This window comes from Meleagris gallopavo, chromosome 5 (assembly GCF_905368555.1).
Source record: "Meleagris gallopavo chromosome 5, MGAL_WU_HG_1.1, whole genome shotgun sequence".
Taxonomy (NCBI): domain Eukaryota; kingdom Metazoa; phylum Chordata; class Aves; order Galliformes; family Phasianidae; genus Meleagris; species Meleagris gallopavo.
In genome coordinates this window covers 25,175,628-25,197,445 of record NC_139408.1, presented here as the reverse complement: position 1 = coordinate 25,197,445, position 21,818 = coordinate 25,175,628, and the positions used below count along the sequence as shown (strand labels likewise).

General features: G+C 38.3%; 1 protein-coding gene across 2 annotated transcripts; it reads left to right on the top strand.

The window, feature by feature from the left end:
• Window positions 1-66: 66 nt before the first annotated feature.
• On the top strand, window positions 67-21,529 carry TMEM87A (transmembrane protein 87A). 2 transcript variants are annotated; one of them, XM_085224846.1, is made up of 20 exons: window positions 67-201; window positions 931-991; window positions 4,415-4,512; window positions 5,344-5,460; window positions 7,041-7,094; window positions 7,181-7,237; window positions 8,917-9,067; window positions 9,807-9,868; window positions 10,898-11,081; window positions 11,907-12,006; window positions 12,646-12,739; window positions 13,969-14,041; window positions 14,283-14,387; window positions 16,177-16,235; window positions 16,489-16,592; window positions 16,946-17,019; window positions 18,325-18,386; window positions 18,955-19,010; window positions 20,319-20,349; window positions 21,185-21,529. In XM_085224846.1, exons 1-20 carry the CDS (start codon window positions 67-69, stop codon window positions 21,224-21,226), a joined length of 1,719 nt encoding a protein of 572 aa, XP_085080972.1. In that variant the 3' UTR covers window positions 21,227-21,529. The 2 variants fall into 2 exon arrangements, with proteins under 2 accessions (XP_085080972.1, XP_085080971.1); XM_085224845.1 differs by lacking the exon at window positions 13,969-14,041 and adding an exon at window positions 13,331-13,406.
• Window positions 21,530-21,818: the final 289 nt, after the last annotated feature.

The following is a 21,818-nucleotide window of genomic DNA, read 5'->3' as shown; positions in this document are numbered from 1 at the left end:
CGCCCCACGGAGACGCGTCGCCCGCGGGGAGCGGAAGAGGCGCGGCCACGGCCTCCGTGCGGCGGGATGGCGGCGGCGCCGCGGTGCGGGGGGTGGCGGCGGCGGCCGGGGGCCGTCCTGCTGAGGCTGTTGGCGTTGCTGGCGCTGGCGGGCGCGGCGGGAGCTGGGCAGCTCTCCAAATGGCGGGTCCCTATGCCTATGGTGAGTGCGGGCATCGGAGGCCGCTGGTACGCTGCTCGCGCGTCGGGGAACGCGGCGTTCCCGTCCGCGGCCCCGCGGTCCGCTCCGGGGTCCTTCTGCCCGGATTCGGCCACGGTCGGCGGTGCCCGCAGGGCGGAGGGAGGCGGCTGTGCGGGCGGCCCGGTCAGAGCGGCTCCGTGAGGCTTGAGGGGCCCGGGCTGGGGGCAGCGGCCCTGCGGCGCGGCTGGGGCCTGGCGTGGGGAGAGTCGGGGCTGAGCGGGAGGCGAAGGGTTTTCTATGTCTCTGTGCCGCTCTCTGTGTGAAACTGCGTGGGGAAAACTGCGTTAAACTCGGTGTGTCGAACCGTAGAAGGGAGCAATACGTGTTTCCTGTGAGAATGGGAGCAAAATTACAAGAGTTGGGATGAACGCCCCTGTTGATTTTTAGAGTGAAAGTTTCTGTGGTTGGATAAGGTCCAGACCTTCTTATCGGCAAGAAAATGTAAATCGATATAATAAACGGTGATAAAATTGATTGAGTTTTGCAGAACGACAACAGAAAATTCTCTTAAGCCATCTTTGAGAACAGATTGAGCAGGTGGTGAAGCATGACTGGAAAATCCAGTAAGACTGGCTTCTGGTTATCATTCACTACCATTTCAGTATTGATTTAAAACTTGGAGTGCAAAGCAATGTGTAAACTGGGTGACATGAAGCCCTCTGATATTTTCTTCTCTTTTTGCCTTTCCAGGGGAAGAAGTTCTTTAACTTTGGGAAGATTCTCTTCAGCAACACCACCATCTTCCTGAGATGTAAGTGGTCCCGAGGGCTTATACTGTGCATGCTCTCACTCTGCTGTTTCACATAGCATCTATTTCACATTTTGGGACCAAAAGACCATGAAGCATTTAATGGCACTGGTTGAAATGACATCTTGTTTCCTGTCACGGGATGAAAGCTGCAGCTCTGATCTGATTGAGTCTGAGAACAGTGTTGAAGCTGTTGAAGACATGATCTGTTTTGGCTACAGCGGAAATGGATGGTTCTGTTCAGGCAAGGCAGTGGAAAGAGTGAGATGGGCAATGAGAGTGCCATTTCAGGTAGACAGTAATGAGGTGTGGGATGTGCTGAGCTCTGCAGTGAAATGTGCTAAATGGCTCCATTTGGAGAGAGTTTGAGCCTTGACTGGGTGAGGGGCTGTTTATATTGCAGAATCACTGGTAGATGACTGTTTACTGTGCTTGTGAAGTTTTAGGGAAGGCCTAAAACTCTGGAACTAGTATGAGGGTGGAATTAAACACTGAGACAGAACTTTCCTGAAGGCTGTTTTATCTTCCTGATCATGGTGTATGAGTGAGCTACAGAGAAAATACTTACCTTTGCAGCCTTCATGTTTGTTCTTTCTATTGTTCTTTGCTGATCTGGCCAGGGCTTTGGACTACATAGATCAGTGCTCTAAGGAGAGTTTCTGTCAAATAGTCTTGATTTATAAGCTGAAGACAGTGCTGAGATAGAAACCAGATGATGTAGATGACTTGAGGAAGTGGCTGATTTTGACATCTTTACCGTGCATTTCTAACGGGTTGATTGCACTAATTCTTACCAGTGATGAGAAGGTGAAGCTCTCCGTCTACTGATTGAGTAGTTTTACAGATAGAGTATCTGTGATTGGCTTTTCGTGTTTGTATTAAATGAGGAAATGTCACTTCAGAAATAGTGAAATCCGTGCTTTTCTCACTTCAAGACGTACTGCAATGATTTCACTCTTTTTATAACTGAAAAAATTATGGTGGTAGAACTATTAACTGGTGATTCTTGATTAAATTGCATATTTCTTTGTTATGTTCAGTACTTTCTGTATTATTATTCAGGTTTAAATTCAGATGCCTGCCTATCCTGGGACAGTGCTTCAAAGGGAGCTTATTAAAGTGCCTCTATCAATCCCAGGTGAATCTGAAATAGGAGGCTAGTATAAAGGTGGTTATTAGTGAAGATCCCATCAGGTCAGAATGGTTTTCCCATTTGTCAAGTATAGCTTAAATGCTGAGTTTCACAGTTCTCAGGAAGGATGCAGCAGGTCTGGGGGAAAGGATGGTGTTTTGGGAGAGCATCTTGAAGTTCAGTAGGGTTTAGAAATAGCGTAGTCATACTGATATTGCATGTAAGGTTTAGATTCCCACATCAAAGTGTGTGGTAAGTCTAGTCATGAGGTGTATGGCTGGAATAACCAGGAGTAGGAAGAAACTAAGAAACTGAGAAAAAAGAATTTGTTACAAGTCAGATTAGTGGCAGATCTGGCAGTAAGAATTTAATCTCCTGGCTGCCGATATAGACTGCAGTTATGTGGTGTCAGCCTTTGAATACGGGTAAAGCTTTGACATACTCTGGTGAAGACATCTATTTTACATATCATTGTGTTTAAAAGATTTACATTAACTTAGATTAGCACCTGTGCTTCCTCCTGCTTTTTTCTCTTTCCCCTTGGGTTGTTGGTGAGTTTTTTTTGTTTGTTTGTTTTTTGTTTTTGTTTTTGTGATGTGTTCTGTGTGGTGGCATCTAATACTTTCTGCTTTTTTGCTTCTAACTGAGAAAGCTGCCACAGTTGTATAGCATTGTCTGTAATGAATTTATTTTATCCGTTGATTTTCTTAAGTGCTATTTGTGAAGACATCTGGTTTCCTGTCTAGAATCATGTGGGAAATCCCACTTCATCTATAAATGAATGTAAAGAGCTTAACATTTGAGTTAAATGTTGCTGGTTTTGCTTGAGGGCAAAGGAACTTTGATTTCCTTGTTGCTGAATTCAGTAAATGCTATGGGTGACTTTTCTGTTCTGTAGGAGTATTTCCTTTCCAGCATTCCTGTGATGATTGCTTAGATTATTCTGGTCTTGTCCTGTTTGGTGTTGCTGCTGAATGCAGATCTTCTGAAATAGATGGAAAAGGCATTCAAAATATTTGAAGAATAATTTTCTTTGTTAGTAGCACAGCTCTGAGGTATTCCTCACTTGATCAGTTGTATCAGTAAGGTATCTGTCACTTGAGAACTTGTCATATACCCACTCCATTGTAAGTGTTTGTTGCTTTTTAGTTTCTTTGTTTTGCCATCTGCAGCATCTAGAGCTGTGAGGAGAATGTATGCCTTGTTTTCATGCATACCAGAACGTGTCATACGGAAACTTACTTTTCAGTGATTGCATTCCTTTTTTTAAAATTTTTTTTTTTCCCTCTGTCTTCAGCATTAGGAACTAGCTGTGTGTAGCTCTACAGAAGCTTGGTTTAGTAGTCATGTGGCTTAAAGTTGGGTTAGTCAGTTAGGATTTCTTGGCTGGGTCTCTTAATATCTTTTTTTTTTTTTTTCATCGGCTATGGTCAGTAGAGGAAACATTCACTGAAAGTTCTGCATGTGTAGCAAATTTGTGGATATGTAGCCTGAGATAATGTTCATTGTGAAATTGTGGTGACGGCTCTAGAAGAAATGTGCTGTCTTTTATTTTGTTTCGGTACCTGTTGACTGGCAGAACCCAATTATAATCATTTATATGGCTTCTGAGACTGAGTAATCGCTGCTGGTTTTGCCTACGTGTGAAGTTTATCTTCTGAATGTCAATTTTTCTTCACCAGGATTTAATTTGGGAATGAGATTTGAGAAACAAGAATGACAAATCTTTCTTGATGGAATAAAGTATTACTTTTCTATTATTCTATTTTGACTAAAGGGAGCGTTGCAGCTTTGACAGTGAGCTAATGTGGGGATGGTTATTGACTTGCAAAGCTTTACCTCTTCATCTATTGTATTGGTGATAATATTATTGTGTTCTAGTATTGGTATATTAAAAGTATCTATGCAAATTGCCCATAGTACTAACCTGCTGTATACTGACATGTAGAATTATAGACATGTGTTGGAAAGGGAAATAATTTCATGTACTGTGATCATTTGAAGTCACTGCTGTCATCCTGCTTGCTTTTTGTCATTGCTGGCACATTCCTGGTTGTCTTAATACCAAAAAAATTCCAAATGATCTTCAGCTCTTTAATGGAATTAATGTGATGTTACAATTGAAGTCTGTTTTTTGTATGCTTCTGTTTTTTTCACTGAACAGTAGTGGATTATTTGAGGTAATGTTCTTCTGTTCATTTACTTTTTGTGTTTAAACTCAATTACAGTAGTTTGGCACAGAATGGAAGGAGGGGATTTACACAGAAAAGATGCCTTACCTGTTGTCTTTTTAGTTGAAGGTGATGAGAAGTCTTGCGATCCTTCCCAAGGTTACAATGTTACGTGGTACTTAAGATATTCTGATTGCTACAATGAAGTCTTCAACTTTGGGGTAAGAACTGTATGGAAAATGTGGGATTTGATTTTTTTTTGGTATGAGCAGGTCTGAGGGTGAGAAGATCAGAGACTGCTTATTTACATCCTCATTGCTCTGTTGACCTAAAAGAGAGAACCAACTTCTGCGTCATTGAGAAGATGATGGAGAGAAATGAATCTTCAGCTTTTGGGGATTAATGACCTTTTTGGGGTAAAGTGGATGTATTTGTCAGAATTCTTCAAAAGTTGAAATAAGTGTACCAACTTGGAACTGAAGTGTATGAGTTTATCTGTCAAACAAGAATGTCATTTACAGAAGTGCTTAATGACAGCCAATAGGAAAAAATATTTTCATGTTCAGTCTTAATTGTGTTCTTTTCACATGCACATTCTAAGTAGTGACTTACATGAAAGGTGTAGTGTGTATTTCAGATGTGGTAGAACATAGCTGTGGTTTATACTGTTTGTAACACATTTTCCTTGTTTACTTAAAATATTTAACTACAACAGTTGTAACTACTAGCCTAGCACAGTACTGACGTATTTAATCTCTTCACAGTAATGTGGAGTTTATTCATATAGACTCAAGTTCATGCTGGTTGCTTCACCACCACTGTGGGAGAAGATTTTTTTTTAATAGAGTATTAATTCTTACTCAGATCTCGCGTGTGTTTGTGTATATCAGTATCCTTTCTGGAGGGAAAAGAGTCCTGCATGGCCTATTAAACTCTGCTCAGGAGTTTATTCAGAGGGAAGTTTTGGTGCTTTCCAGGTCTTGCAGCTGCCTACTCAGATGAAACATATGATATAATGAATGCTAATATAAATTCTCTTCTCTGCTTGGCAGGAAGAACAGGCAGAAAGTTATTTTGGGACTACGTCTGAAGAGCATCCGGGTTGGTCAGGATACTATGCCACATCTTCTCTCCTCTTTTCAAATTGCTCCGAGCTGTTCAAGCCCCAGGTATGGATGGAAATTTTAGTTTGCCCTATTCCCTCATACAGCAGGCAGATGGCATTAGATCCTGCTAAATGAGGATCACTCACATGAGGATTGCTGTGGGTTGGAAAGTACTTTTTTTTTTTCTTTTTTTTGCCTGTTTATGACAACCAAACTGCAGCAATGACTTTTGAATTTTTGCTTTACTTCTGACTTGCTGTTCAACTTGTGGCCCACCTTTAGAAAAAATACCCACACTTTAAAATTGAGTGCTTCTTTTTGTTTGAGGTCTGAATTTCATTTAGCACTAAGAGCTGAGTTACGGAAGTGCACTGCTAGATGAATAACAGCATGCATCTCTGGCAATAGAGTGAATCTCCTGCTGAATTTGGCCCAGTGGAGGACTGGGATAACTGGTTAAAAAGAGCAAAATGGTGGTTGAAATGAATGAAATGGGGAAAAACAAGAAAGATAATGCTGTGTAACTTTGTGAAGTAATGTTTAAACAAAGGCTCTGTGCCAGCTATATATCACCAGAAGCTGTGCAGTCACATTAATGGTGGTGTCAATGTAACAGTCTGCTTTTTTTTTATGGTGTACTTAAGGATTTGAAGCAAACTGTGCTCTGTTGTGTCTTTGTTGAACCACTCCTGATTTAGACAAGAGGGTGTGAATAGAAAATACTGGGAGTTGTCTCCCAGCTATTGAATCTAGTTTATTTTTTTTTCCCTGAAGAAAATGGCTTGCCTAAAGGTGACTTGAAAAGGTTTTTTTTGCACTGTTTTGCACACCTTTAACTCCTTTCATATGTGAAGATGACTTGAAAGGAGTTTTTAAATACACATATACTGCCTACTTTTTAGGTTTATTAATATTGGAAATGTTTGTTCTATTTTTCTGTGGTTTTATAGAAAAGCTGTTGAGGGCTTATCTATGTAATATGAACAGAGGCATCGCAACTGAATGTTGATGAGGCTGGGAATTTTAAAAACTTTAAGTGATTTTTCCTCCCATTCCTTTGCAAGGTCTACTGAAATTTTAACAGAAGCTATTCTTCCCGAGTATTCATTTTTGAACTTTGATATAAATGGCTCCTTTTTAGTTTGCAACTTTGTTTCTTGTGATGCAATAGTTTAATTAGGTTTCGAGTTCAGAGAGTTGGCAGATCCTGGATCCTTATCTGCATAATAGACATACATTTGTCTGGGGGCTTTTTTTGAACGTACCAAGGCAGAAATCCCAAAATCTTGTGTCTGTCCTTGCAAGTGCCATTTAGTAATGGAGGGAGCTAACAGATGCATATTTGGGAAGTAACATTAATTTCACTGCTGTCATGTCTACGGATCCAGCTCTAAAAATACAGACTTGTTGTATGAGAGGGGAAGGAGAGAAGCAATTCTCAAGTGACAAAATACTAATCTAAGTACTCAAAATTCCCTGGACAGTTGCTTGATTTAATTAAAGAAATGAAAACTCTCCAGTGCTGCTGCTGTTTCAGATAATCCTTTCTTAAAACTTTTCTGGTAGCGATGGCATGTTAACACACAGTACCTGTAAATACTGTACTTGTTTTTTGTTTTTTGGTTTTTTTTTTACTCTTACAGATTTTCTATAAAGAATTTGTTCATCCGGAGCCTCTCTCACCTGAGAAACAAGAGGTACATTTTTTCCTTCTAATGAATGAGCATAGAAGTGAAAGAAAGAGTTTTGATATCCATTTATCCATTTTCTGTTTTTCTCTAAGGGCGTGAAAGATAAGACAGAGAGTGGGGGAAATCGCACGATGGTGGCAGATAAAACTGTATGTATTTTGAATTGAAATGCAATTTGGAATCCAGTGGTATAGGACTTTTTTTGTAATTTTTTTATAAAAAGAGCTAAAAATTATCTAGTGGTGTTTACAGGGGTAGTACAGTTTTGTTGCATGGTTTGTGTGATACGTTTGTTTTGTTTTGCAAGGACAGGTGGGTATGGAAGTGGGGGAGATAGTTTCTGAGACTTTCATTTGCTTTAGCCTGAAATTAGATTGGGGTTTGGGGGAGGAACTGGCCGAAACTATATTTATAATGATTCTTTCATGTGAAATATAGAACTTTAATCATTCAAAATCATGGTATGAATAATTTAAAAAAAAAAATCAGCCTTAAGATGAAGTAATCAGTGCTATAGGAGATCATTAATATTTAGAGATTACATTTGTTTTCATCTTGACCTAGTCAGTACTTTAAAACCTTATATGTAACAAGGTGAATGATGCCTTTTGAGTTTCTGTTAGCATTTTTATTATGTGTTATGTTCAAGTCTTAACCAGGAACAGTTATCAAAATAACTTCACACTGAATTTCCTGGATGCAAAAAAAAAAAAAAAAAAAAAAAAGTTTCACTTCCTTATTCTATTAACAGGGCCATCTGGCTAGAAGGTAAATGTGTGGTTATGGAATAAGGAATCAGTGCAGCAAAAGATTGATGTATTTTAAAGGAAAAATCAATTTTATTTTAAGCTTGATATGTTTTTAACTAAGCAGTTTAACTTCAATTTAACTTATTTTAGCATAAACGTTTTTGATGCATAAAATGCTGTTTGCTTTAAATCTTGTAGTCAGGAGGACTCTTGGAAGAAAAGCATGGACTTAATACTGAAGTTCTCTTGGAGATGCCATTATTAAAACTCTTGCGCTAGATCTACTTTGGTCTTGTAAGCGGCATATGTGTACAAAGTCCTAGCTTTTACCTCAAAGTTTCTGATGAACAATTGCAGTTTTTTATATGGCTGGAATTGCCTAGTTGTGGAACTAAGTTTTGTGCACTGGAACTCAAAAACAAAACAAAACAAAACAAAAAACCCTCTGATTTTATGTATTTATTTCCCTATGGTTCAAATACTTAATCTGGGCAAGCTTCCTTGCTCTTAGTTTACTAGCAATATTTGGTTCTTAGAAGAATGAGAGCTTTCAGAGGCAGTAGTAGTTTCCAGAGGAAATGACTAATAAGGAATTTTTTAAATTCTCTTCAGCTACCTCTTTTATCTTACACTGTAAAACTTAGTCTTCGCCAGAGAGCCAAGTCGTATGCAGGTGTCCTTACTTTCAGGAGTCAAGAAGCATCGCTGACAATCTGTATTCCTAGACTGACAACAAGGAACAGCAGCTTTGTTGAATTCTTTGAAATGTTTGCAATACCTTTGAGATCACTCTTGCAATAAGACAGTATACAATTTCTAAGTAAGCTCTGATCACCTCTTCAGTCTTCTAATGATTCTTCTGGATTCAAACTAGGCAAATTTCAGACTGTTTAGATATGTCTCATAGATGAATTTAAAAAACAACACATCAAATATTTGTTAACAAGCTTTAGGACCACGATCAGATGAACTTTTTTTATATGGAAGATAGCACCCATGTATGGAGAGCGTAGTTTTGTCTATTTCATATACTATTTCGTTTTTCATATGTTATTTACATGCAGACATTTCATTTTCAGACAATGAATGCTGTTATTAAAACTTGGAGAGATGGGCCATATATATTTATTGTGCAAATTGGAGTTACAGCTCCAAAAGATTCTGCTAACAAACTTAAAAGAGCGGAGAGAACCACACCTGCCTCAAATCCTAAAGAAAAGCTCTTTACAAGTAAGACAGCTAAAAACAGATACTGCTTTCTTATGTATACCGTTCTGACTGGTTTCTAAGGTACTTCTTTATATATATTTCATATATATATATATATATAGTTCATTTTCGTAAGTTGCTACCTTTGACTTCACATAGTACCACAACTCATCTTAAGATAATGTGATTGCTAGTGGTTTGATGATCTTAAGGCTGTTGGTCTATCAGCTTTATGATGGAAGTAGAGAAAATACCCAAGCAATTCAATTTTGAGTTTTTTGTTTTTTTTTTAATGATCAGACCAATGCAAGGATTTACATCAATAAGCTCAAATCATGTAGAACATAATTTCAAAATGACAGCTATGACCTTTGTATTATCCATACACTGATAGGTAAAATATCGTTATCCATATTTTAGAGAAGATGTAAAATCCACTTAAAAAAATAGTACATGTGTTTTCAATCTTTACTGTTCCACATTAATCCACAGCACAAAGTACTGTAACTTGAAGTGCATCTGCAAGCTACTTGGTCACAAAGCATATAATTATAATTAGTTTAATATAATTTAATTAGTTGAATATGTTACGAGTCTTGCACTCGATTCCAAAGTGAAGTTAAATTTAAAGGTTTCTTCCATGTGAAGATGTAGAATTTCTTTATGCTTGAGTAAAAATCAGTAAAAATTAAGTACCTTATAACCTGGCTTCCTACATTTGCTTCCTGCTTAAATTGGTTACTGTATTGTTTTTTGACAGTGACAGTAGAACTCAAGGGACCATATGAGTATCTATCACTTGCAGACTATCCTCTGATGATTGTAAGTAAAACAGTTTTTCTATCAAGTTGTCAGTGGTGAATCTCTGCTAAATATTCTCTTTCAATGCTTAAGGGTGACAAAGCCTGTGGCTTTGAAGTACTAATTCGTGAGAAGTTTTTCTTGTAGTGCATATAGTATAGGGAAAACAGATGTAGATTTCAGATATTTGCATATGCTGTTAATGTCTGTTTATGGATTGTTTGACTTGATGACTGTAAGTTTTTTGTAGTTCCAGAAGGTATCAGTATCATTAGACTGAGCAATTTTACTGACACTCTTGTTTTTTTCCTTAGTTCATATCTTAGAAAATTCACTATTCTATTGTTTTGTTTACAGCTACTGCTTTATTTGTCATTGCTTTGTTCTCTTACAGTCTCATCTTCCTTCTTCCACCAGCTGTCCTCCACACCGTGGAGAGGTCCTCAATACTGCTTAATATGAAAGCATAATTGAACTACAAAGAGCAAATTCCCCTTTTGTTCAAAGGGATTGCTGACTTGATCAATAGCTGCTTCTGTCAAGGAGGCTTAGAAAATAAAAGAACTTATCTAGTGTAGGCAGACTTTAGCTGGAGATCAATAAGAAGTAAGATATCTAGCCTGTCTTTATTGACGAGTAACCTGTAAATAGGAGAACCTCATGGTGTTTCTGAAATGTGTTTTACTTGCTGCATAAGTAAGAAGTTTCCAGCAATTCTGATGACTTGTAATTCATAGGTGTGAATATCCACATGTGGCAGGTCCAGAAAAAGGTCTCTGTCTACTTGTTTCTGTAATGGAATATCTGAATATGAACCGGCATGTTTAGATCCTTAACATTTGAACTGTGTGGGTGCTTGGGCATGAAAACCTGTAAGGATCAGAAAACTGTTCTAAGATACATTTTCAATTTGTGGAAGTTTTAAAGGATTGTGTAGCTAACTTCCATGCTTTTTCTGTAGTAGAATGTTTGAATTTTTATGTATGATTCTTCAGTTTTTATTTTTCTTTCATCTGAGAGCACTACTTCTTGCTTCTCTTTGTATAATAGTTTTTCATGGTGATGTGTATTGTGTACGTATTCTTCGGAGTTCTGTGGCTTGCATGGTCAGCCTGTTACTGGAGGGATCTCCTGAGGATCCAGTTCTGGATTGGTGCTGTTATCTTCCTGGGGATGCTTGAGAAAGCAGTTTTCTATGCAGAGTTCCAGAACATCCGCTATACAGGGGAATCTGGTAAGTGACAATTGCAACCTGCACTTTGATGAGCACAGCACTAATTATTCTAACACATACTGAATTGGGGATATGGATGAATGTTAACTATATGATTATTTGAGGATTGCCTCAAAACAAAGAACATGGAACAGAGTTTCTGCATGTCTTTTAACATACTGTAAATTCTTTTTACGATCTCTTGACAGCCTATGCTCTTCTAAAACTAAAATGCTGTGTCTAAAACTTCTGATGTAGTGCTTCAGGAATATAGAATGCTAGATTCTTTAAGTATTCACTGTAAAACTCACTTGAGGTTTGAAACAGGACTTCTGAAGTGTAGCTTGTAATTCACCTCTTACAGTTAGCCTTGGGAAGAGACTTTCAACTGTTTATTGTGACACCATTGCCAATAGCCTGATAACTCATCATAGGCAACTCTCTCTCAAAACAACCCTTTGAGACACTGTTATATGCTTCCATCCTACAAATAAAATGAAGCAAAACTTCATTATGACTTTTTTGATTGGTCACATCCAAGGTACAGGAAGTTTTGTTCATAGCACTGTTTGGAAGATTGTCCAGACTAATATTGTGAATAAAAAAATTTATGAATCTTTACTCTCCACTTTCCTGGGACTTAATTTTCACTTAAGTCTCAAAATAATATATATATTTTTATGTATTCTGAAACCTTACTCCAGACATAGGTAATAAAGGCATTATAAATTTTAATAGCCTACTTGCTGAAAATAATAGTGTCTGCTCTTATACGACAATTATATACAGTAGTCAATAAAATACAAGTTATTTTTTACTACCTAACTTCTTCTTTGCTTTTGTTAGTTCAAGGAGCACTAATACTGGCAGAACTGCTTTCCGCTGTGAAACGTTCACTGGCTCGAACTCTGGTCATCATAGTCAGCCTGGGATATGGAATAGTCAAGTGAGTAAAAATCTGTTTTTCTAGTAATTTAAGATAGTACTAATTTCCCTGCGCTTTGCAACTTAAAAGATGGATGCTTGAGTTAAGTGGTGTAAAGCTCCAGTCTTCACTAGTCAAGAGACATATATTTTGCTCCTTTGACATATAGATTGCTCCTTTTTTGCATCCCCTTGCTTTTACTACTGTTGCGTTGGGTTCTGAGAGTCACTGCTGAGCTCATAAATCTCTAGCAACGATCTGCTTTGGGCGTCTTCTGCCACTTATCTGTCTGCTCCCAGCTGTATTATGTGGTAAAACAGCGTCATGTGGCATTGGGATCTTCTGTCAAGTTGGGGTGTGTTGAGGGAACTGAAAAAGAAGATGGGGCCTGGGAATTCTTCAAATGGTAATAAAATGCCAAGCGAGTTTACTGATCTCTTCCTTAGCCACATCAGGCCAAAAAACAAAAAACAAACAAACAAAACAAAACAAAACAAAAAAGTAAGCGTAGGAGCACAGTAATAAAACGATTCTAAAAACCTAGGGGTGACTTGTCACAAGAAGCCTTTATTTGCTTGCCTCTTGCCTTGTGCTAAACTCAAGTTGATGTGACATTCTTCTCCTGCACTAAAGGTTAACTTCACTTTGTTTTTTTTACAGGCCTCGTCTTGGAGTTACTCTTCACAAAGTAGTTATGGCTGGAGCCCTTTATCTATTATTTTCTGGCATGGAAGGTGTTCTTAGAGTCACAGGGGTCAGTAACCGCTGCTTGAATTTTTCTTGTATGCTACAAATTCTGCTGTCTTAAAATTAAGTGCCAAGGGAGAATCCCAGAGATTCTCCAGAAGAATCCACAAAAGAAGGAAAAAAGACAAACGGCTGAACTCTGGAACTGTTGATGTGGTTTATTGATAACTGTTTTAAACTTGTCTGCTTTATGCATCTGGATGTAATTGTGTATTTTAAAATAGTTTTCATAATTTAGTGATTAGCTGGGTTCCAGATGCTGTTGTGACTTTACATCAGGTAGAAATTTGAGGATGGAGGGCCAGTTCCAGACCTAAAGGTGATTCATCTGGCTATGAATGTTGTTTTTTCTTGGTTTTTTTTTTTTTTTTTTTTTTTGTTTAAAAAAAAAGTAAAAACAACAACAAAACCAAGCAAATCCAGCAGTAAACAAACCAATGTTTTATATTTGAGGCTGTACCTGAGAAAATGTTAGTGAGTTGTGCTGCTACTTGCTTCATTCTAGAAGTATGTATTTGGGTGTAAATTTCTGTTATTGTTCACTGTTAGCATCTTGGGACAAGTTATTTAACATGTTATATATTTGATACTTTTTCAGTTTTTCTATGACACTCTGGCTCTGATAGCAAACTTGGCCCTGTCCATGATTGATGCCTGTATTATTTTGTGGATATCCTTTCATAAACTGTAGAAAGTTACAAGCTTGTTTACAGAACTGTTCGTCTAATACTTTAGAAGCAGTAAAAAATGACTTGCTTTTATTATTTAGGACTTTCATAGTTTCTTGTACATTCAAAAGGCAACCTTTGCAACTTTCAGTCAAACCCGTGTGAGCATTGAGTTCTTCTATGAGTAGTGTAGAGGATGTAATTACTGTATTTCTAACAAGCTGATTGCTGACTTTCTATAACAGAAGTGGCCAGACTAAATCTTTGCAGCAGTAATCTTAACAGAGGCTCTTTTTAATGCTGCTAAATTGACTTAATCTGGAAAACTACTTCTTGCCTTGCTGACAGAGAGTTGGGAACTGACAGTGTGCTATAGTTTGCTTTTGTCCTTTATAAACCCCTCTGTGCATTGAGTTGAACACCTTGTTCAAACACTTGTTTCTGTAGTAAAACTCAGAAGCATTGTGGTGAAGTGTCTGTGGTTTCTCGTAACATAGCCTGACACTCCTTGCTCCTGCACCTTGTTTCCTTTTCAGTTTGTTCTTACTGGCTCTCTCTTTGTCTCCAGGCCCAGAATGATCTTGCCTCCTTGGCTTTTATTCCCCTGGCTTTCCTAGATACTGCCCTGTGCTGGTGGATATCCTTCACTATTTTACTTGGTGGGGGGTGTGTTTTCTTTGAAATTTTTTTTTTTTTCAGGGAGTGTTTGAAAATGCTGCCATAGGATGACTTTCTGTTCTGCTGTGAGTCTCGTCTATGTCTTAGAGGGCTGCGTTCGTGGGCGTGTGTCTGGGTGGGGGCTGTTGTTCATAAAACCTGTGTCCTCTTAAGTTTGTGTCCTCCTTGTTCTCTCAGAGGCTTTCCTTGACTTTCTGTACATATTCATCAGCTTGACTCAAACAATGAAACTACTAAAACTTCGAAGGAATGTTGTGAAACTCTCTTTGTATCGGCACTTCACCAACACACTCATCTTGGCAGTAGCAGGTAAGCAGAAAATTACATAAATCAAATAAGAGTGTTAGTTGTTTTGATCACTGATTTGATCACTAAAGCAGATTTTGAAGTTAGTAATAGTTCTGTAAATGTAACGAAAATACTTATCATTTCTATCACTTGACCTGTTTCTAGTAGTTTGTCAAATGTTACATCGATGCTTTGGTGGCAGTGGATCGTTAGTCAGGAAGTTAGTAAAAGCTTCTCTAACAGAGTGCATTTGTCCCTCTTAATAATAACTGCGCTTGGAAGGCTTAGTTTTTTGGTTTTTTTTTTCCTGATTGTGCATTGCTAAGATCATTTTTCTAGTGTTCATTCCTCATTAGCTGAGGATCAGAGTGACTCTTGAAAAAGCAGTGTTCTTAGGATTGTAACACAGTGTCATACCTGTATTCTGAAAGACTAAAAGTTGAGATTCTCTCTACAGTAGTGATAACTGAACTCCAGGAGCATATCTTAGTGCTGCCAGGTGCTTGGCTTCTCTCACATATTTGGAAACGACATTCGTACAATGAACAAGAAAGCTTCTAACCAGTGTGTGTGTATCTTTATTTATTTATTTTACATAAACAACAAAACAGCACATTCATTTAATTGCTAGCTCTCATTAAGTTCCTTGCAGCGTCTGGTTCTCTGTCATCATCAGTCTCCTTAGTAGAGGGAGGTGTCACCTCTAAAACTGTTGAGAGCTTAGTTTGAGTCTTATGTGTCAAGATCTGAATGTTTTTGTATTCAGGCAGATCAAATGGTTCAGTTACTGCAAGGTAGCTTGTTTGTCAACCAATAATGAAAGCGTTGTATGGAAAGCAGGTTGAAATGAACATAAGAATAGTAAATGGAGAGGAGCTCTGCAGAGAGGGACCTGGGCGTCCTGGTGGACGACAGGTTGGCCATGAGCCAGCAGTGTGCCCTCATGGCCAAAAAGGCCAATGGCATTCTGGGATGCATTAAAAAGAGCGTGTCCAGCAGGTTTGAGGGAGGTGATCCTCCCCCTCTACTCTGCCCTGGTAAGGCCTCATCTGGAGTACTGTGTCCAGTTCTGGGCTCCCCAGTACAAAAAAGACAGGGATCTCTTGGAAAGAGTCCAGCGGAGGGCCACAAAGATGGTGAAGGGCCTGGAGCATCTCCCCTGTGAAGAAAGGCTAAGTGAACTGGGTCTGTTTAGCCTTGAGAAAAGACGACTGAGAGGGGACCTGATCCAGGTTTATAAATATCTGAGGTGTGGCGGCCATAGCGGTGAGGCCAGTCTCTTTTCAGTGGTACATGGAGACAGGACGAGGGGAAACGGACATAAGCTGCAGCACAGGAAGTTTCGCACGAATGTGCGTAAGAACTTCTTCACGGTGAGGGTGACGGAGCACTGGAACAGGCTGCCCAGGGGGTTGTGGAGTCTCCTTCTCTGGAGATATTCAAGTCTCGCCTGGACGCCTACCTGTGTGACCTGGTGTAGGGAACCTGCTTTGGCAGGGGTGTTGGACTTGATGATCTCTAGAGGTCCCTTCCAACCCCTACAATTCTGTGATTCTGTGAAATAGGGATGAGGATTTTGGTTAAATAGTAAATCCTTGACTTACGCCTTGTGTCTTCGGCTGTGCCTAAACTTCTTCATAGGATCAGGTCAGTAAGTCAGTCTCATGTTTTCTGAAACTAATAATTTACTTCTCAAGAATTTCCCTATTTAAATCTTCACCCTTCAGTTGGGAAACACAATCCTGTTAGCAATATACAAACAGTAGCACATTCTGTAGTAATAAGCAGTTTGTTTGTTTTAATCTTGCAGCATCCATTGTATTTATTATCTGGACTACCATGAAGTTCAGGCTGGTGGACTGTCAGTCGGTGAGTTTACATTGAATGCTTTCTATGGTTGGTGCCTCTTTTGAAAAGCTGAAATTTGTCAGTCTAAGAGATTGAGGATTCTGGAACAGATTTTTTAATGTGAATTATGTCTAGAGTAGTATCCACACAGTAAAATTGTCACTGTTGTAGGAAGTAGCCTCTTTGACACATCTGTAATGCATCTTTGGAAAGAGCTGAAAACATGGGCTTTCTTCCTAACAGCTTCTATTTGTGCTTCTGTTTTCATTGACAGGATTGGCAGGAGCTATGGGTGGATGATGCTATCTGGCGCTTACTGTTCTCAATGATCCTTTTTGTCATAATGATTCTGTGGAGACCTTCTGCTAACAACCAAAGGTTCAGCTTTTCTCATCTCTTTCTAAAAATACTGTTTTGGGGAGTGCTCGTTTAGCCAAAGTAGCCCTGTTGGGTGATTTTTAGTTGCAGTATACTGATCCATAGCATACTAATGTAGGATACTAAGCAGCATATGCAGGAATAGGTGTGAGAAGTCACGTAGTTAAAATTCAGTCTGTTCCTGGTGGTGAACTTATTTGAAAAGAAGTTGTTTGAACTCTTGTTTATATAGTTGAACACAGGTCTTCAAAACAATATGCTACCCAGAATAATGAATAAATGTTAATGTTGGAGTAATAACTATTAGGTGGCAATACATGTTCCTCTAAGTTATCTTTCTTTCCCTCCTAAAGGTTTGCTTTCTCACCACTGTCTGAAGAGGAGGAGGATGATGAGCAGAAGGAGCCAATGTTAAAGGAAAGCTTTGGTAAGGGCAAAATTTCTTTCCACCTGATTTGTGTTGGAGATGTCTGGGGAGAGAAGTTTTTCTGTCAGGGGGGTAAGAAATGAAAACAAAGTTTGTTACTGCTGTTGAAGTGGAGGATGCAATTGCCTGTTGCAGAAGAACAGTGGCTTTATATTTTGCATTTGCAATTTGGTGTTTTCAGATGACATTGAGCACACTGCTGCTATTGTGGTTGTTTTACCATATCCACTGGGCTATTTTTTTTTTTTATATGAGCGAAGTCCTGTTTGCATCTGGCTATGATGACAGAGGTCTCTTAGATATTGTTGTTAGTCAGTGGGTTAGTTTGCAGTTCTTTTACAATCTGTTTGAATGATACTAGTTTATTATTTGTTCTCTAAACTCTGCAGAAATCATCCTAGAACCATAAGAAGGCTTGGGTTGGACGGAACCTTAAAGATCATCCAGTTCCAACACCCCTGCCATAGGCAGAGTTGATGCCTGCTAGATCAGGCCGCCCAGTGCCCTGTCTAACCTGGCCTTCAATGCCTCCAGGGATGGGAGAGCCACAAATTCTCTGAAAGTGAGAGTGCCTCACCACACTCTCACTAAAGAATTTCTGCCTAATTTAAGTCGACCTTCTTTTAGTCTCAAACTATTCCATGTTTGTAGTGAACAAGGGGGAAATGTCCACTGTAAACATATGGGTGGGCGTCGAAGCAGTCCTGCTTTATAACACTAGGTGGCAACTTTCTCTCACTCCAACTGCTTGAAATCTCTGTACTATGTTTGTTGTCCTTCAAGCAAAAGCATTTGTAAGCATTGTAAAAAGGATAGGTGTTATACACACTGCTACTGGGATATATCAGAGTCGTTTGAGAAAGTATGTATTATCTTCTGGGTGCATTTGCCAAATCATCTGTATTGGCTGTCTGGCAGGCTGGGAAATGCATGTTGCTTCTCAGCTCTTAAACAAGGCTGGTCAGCAGTCAATAGGTAAAATAAATTTGGGAAGTTGTAGAAATCACAGAATGGCTGAGCCTGGAAGGGACATGTGGTGATCATCCTGTCCAAACAGCCTGCCTAAGGGAATAGGTCAAATAGAGTAGGGTGTCCAGGGCCACATACAGACAGCTTTTGAAGATCTCCAAAGAGAGAGACTGCACAGCTCTGAGCAGCCACATATTTGATCCTTGCACTGGTTTAGAGAAAAAGAATAGAAATTGATATTTCCTAGATAAAATTGCAAAATTCAGGACAAATAGGTATTTCACCTATCAGGACCTTGGTTACCACAGTCTTTTTTTCCCCTCCTTTTGTTTTCAGAGGGAATGAAAATGAGAAGTACAAAGCAAGAACCAAATGGGAATGTAAAAGCAAACAAAGCTGTAAGTATGTCCTCCTTACCTGAGAGAACCTTTTGTTTGTCTGCCTTCCAGCAGTAGTTCACAATATGCAAAGCTATCAGCCTGTAAATGTGAGTTTCCTGGTTTGGTTCAGAGTGGGAGTATGTCAAAGCTTCATATGTATACAGTGCTCCTGAAAAGGAAGTCTGTCTGTGGAGACTTTAGAATTCAGTCTGTTCTTTAGGAATGCTTGCACGATCCAGTATAAATAGAACTGTGTAATGCTATATTCTGATAAAGAATAATACATTAGTCTAACAAGTTTGTCAGGCTAAGAAAGTTTTTTAATTTTGAGATTTGTGATTCATTATGGGTGATGTGTATAGTGTAAATCTGTCACGAGTGACTGACTGCTTAGTAACCATTTAATAATTATGGAGTTATTACAGAATCTTAAGTTGTTAATAATTTATAGGTTTCTTTTTCCTGGTGGAATATTTTTTCTGTAATTCAGAAATCACTTTTAATGTTTTTCTCAAGTAGGCTGTGAAGAAAAATATACCATTTTGGGAAAAGTGACTTGTTTTCCATTTAATTTCTGTACTTGTAGCAGGAGGATGACCTAAAGTGGGTAGAAGAGAATGTTCCTTCTTCTGTGACTGATGTGTGAGTATTTTTTTGTAGTCACAATAAAAGTGGGCTCCTCAGACAGTAAGCACTCGAATATATTTTTTGTTCCTACAACTTGCATGCTGCCTTACATAAACAGATGCTGAAATGAATCTGGAATTGGCTCCTGATTTTTTTAACAGTCTTCCACATGCTTATACAGTTTCTCAGACTTACGATTTATGCTGCTTGAACACGTGCTAACTTTCAGAACACTCTCTCTGTGAAAACATAAACTGATTTATTTGCACTTCACTGAAGTTAAAAATTAAGAAAATAAATTCAGAGAGCAAAGAACAGCCAAGCACCCTATTTCTGTCTGAACATCTTTCTGGATGTAAATCACTGAGTAATTTCATTTATTTCTGTACATTTTGGAATATTGAGTCATTTTTATGCAATTTAGTCAGCTGTATACACAGTCCATATGTATTCTGCTTTAATGTTAGTTCTTACATTCTAAGAAGATCAGTGTGTGTATCTAAATTTTTCATAGCAAGTTCATGGATTCTTTGCATTCATGCATTTGAATGGTAAATTTTGGCAGACTCTTTAGATTTAAGAACAAAGCTCTGGTTGGAGACATTTAAAGACAAGAAATCAATTGAAGCTTTAAGAGGAGAAAAAAGTACATTTTCTCAATTGAATTCATTTTTTTTTTTTTCTGGGTCAAGCAATTATCTATTTGAAAAACTGCAGGTTTCCTTAGTACTAGGCTGATATAAGCTAGAAAGAGTCACTCTGACGTGGTCTGCAACAGGGTTTTCTGTCCTTGAAAGTACGTTGATCAGGGTTGTGAAGAGTTGAGGTCTCAACACATAAATGGAAGGTCTGTTGTAGCTGAAAAAGGCTACGATACCAGTGTAACTTGTGTGGTTTTATAGGACTTTTTTTCTTCTCTACAGCATGGTCCCATATCCTAAGTGTCTTAAGTATGATTTAGCACCGTTTATGTATTTACAAAACACTTCTTTTGTAGTTGACTCAGACTGGTAAGATGCTGTGAACACAGCTTATTTCCTTGCAATGTGAAAATTGTTCAGTTCATAATGAGAAGTCAGAAGCAGAGTACAAAATTGTGTTAGAGCTGTGAAGGTGTCATTGAGAGATTACTACTTTGGCTCTTCCTCCTCCTTGTATTTTTCTTTAATTTTTATGTATTTAACTGAAGGCTCTGTTTCGTTATTGCTCTTCTTTTGTCCTAAAAAGCTTAAGGTACGAGGTCAGGCTGAAAACAGTTATCAATATGTGCTCTTAGTAGGCACTTCAGTTTTCTTAACTATTTTTTTTTTTTATCCCCTGCAGTGCTCTTCCAGCTCTTCTGGATTCAGATGAGGTCAGTGAACATATCTTTAGTACAAAACAGTCTTCTGACATACCAAAAGAGTCACGAGTCAGCTGCTAGGGACTTGGCTTATTAGAACTAGTCTCTGATCTTGCCAGTGCAGTAGTAAAATACTATGAGGGGGACAATAAGAAGCAGAACCGTGATACAGCTTTTGAGAATGCAGTTATAGTATATACAGTTAAAGATTTGCTGTCTGCAATGCTTGTAATTTTAGGGATGATTGGACCTGTTTTGAAGAATACAGTTCAACATAAAGCAATAGTTTTTTGGATTATAAGCTCTTCCTGCTGCAGACTGTGTAGCTATGCAATTTTTTTGAGGTTTCCTACTCGGTTTCACTTCCTCTTTGATAAACGATTTGGGAGAGATGTGATGCTGTGGAAAAACAATTTAGTTAGGTAGTTTGGAGAAAAATATTTTTGATCAGCATTGTGAGTAATGAATACTGTTGTAACATTTTGTTGCAAAGATATTCTTAGCATTCTGATACTGTTAAGTACTTTAACACTTGTAGTGAATTTGAAAAGCATTGTAATATATCTAGAATTTAAATGTTTGAAGTAGGAGTGGAGAAGAAGCACAGTATGACCCGTCAGCTAATTAGGGAGAGCTGATTTCACAACAGTGAAAATTGTGGTGTGGGCCTGTGCATCAATCATGTGTGAATGACGTGATCTTTTCATTCTAAAAGTAGTGGTATATCTTCTGTAAGTTGTGTTGAAATGCATGTCTGTATTGTGTACATGCATCGCGTATCACCTTATTTCTGAGTAATTTATATCTATTGGGGAAAATGATAGAATTGGAATTTCTTGTTTTGCAGGAAAGAATGATTACACACTTTGAAAGGTCCAAAATGGAATGAAGGAGGAGGCTTTTGCTATTGGAATTGGAGACATCTCTTTTAAAGTTGCTTGGTGGAGCAAGTACATCCTGCTGATTCGTTTCTTGATCTCAGTCTTGGAAGTTTGACACTTTATTGTCACGAGGGCGTCTTGCTGTGAAAGAACTTCACAAGGACACTGATAAATCTTTTGGAAATTTTCAAATTGCAAAGTTGCTGCAAGTTTGGATTTTTAAGCAATTTAAATGTGTACTATTCCAGCACCTTCTGTAACTTTTTTCAAATATTTAATCTGTGAAACTAAAATTCCTAATGTCTGCTTGAGGAGTTTATATTTTAATGTTACAATTGACACTTAGAGGTGAATTGCCTTTACCTTTTTTGGTGGAGGGTGGGAACAACAGGAAATAAGCACTGAAGAAACAACAGACCCATTTTCTGGTAGATAAGGGCTTATACTGTCATGTTGTGTCCAACATTAATGAAAGGTTTTAGAGAGAAGCTCCCATTAATGAAGAAAATTAAGATATCAGAAAGGAGATATTTGGAAAAGTTACAGTGATAAGAGTTTTAAATCAAGTGCAATTTTATTCATAACACTGTGTAAGAAAGA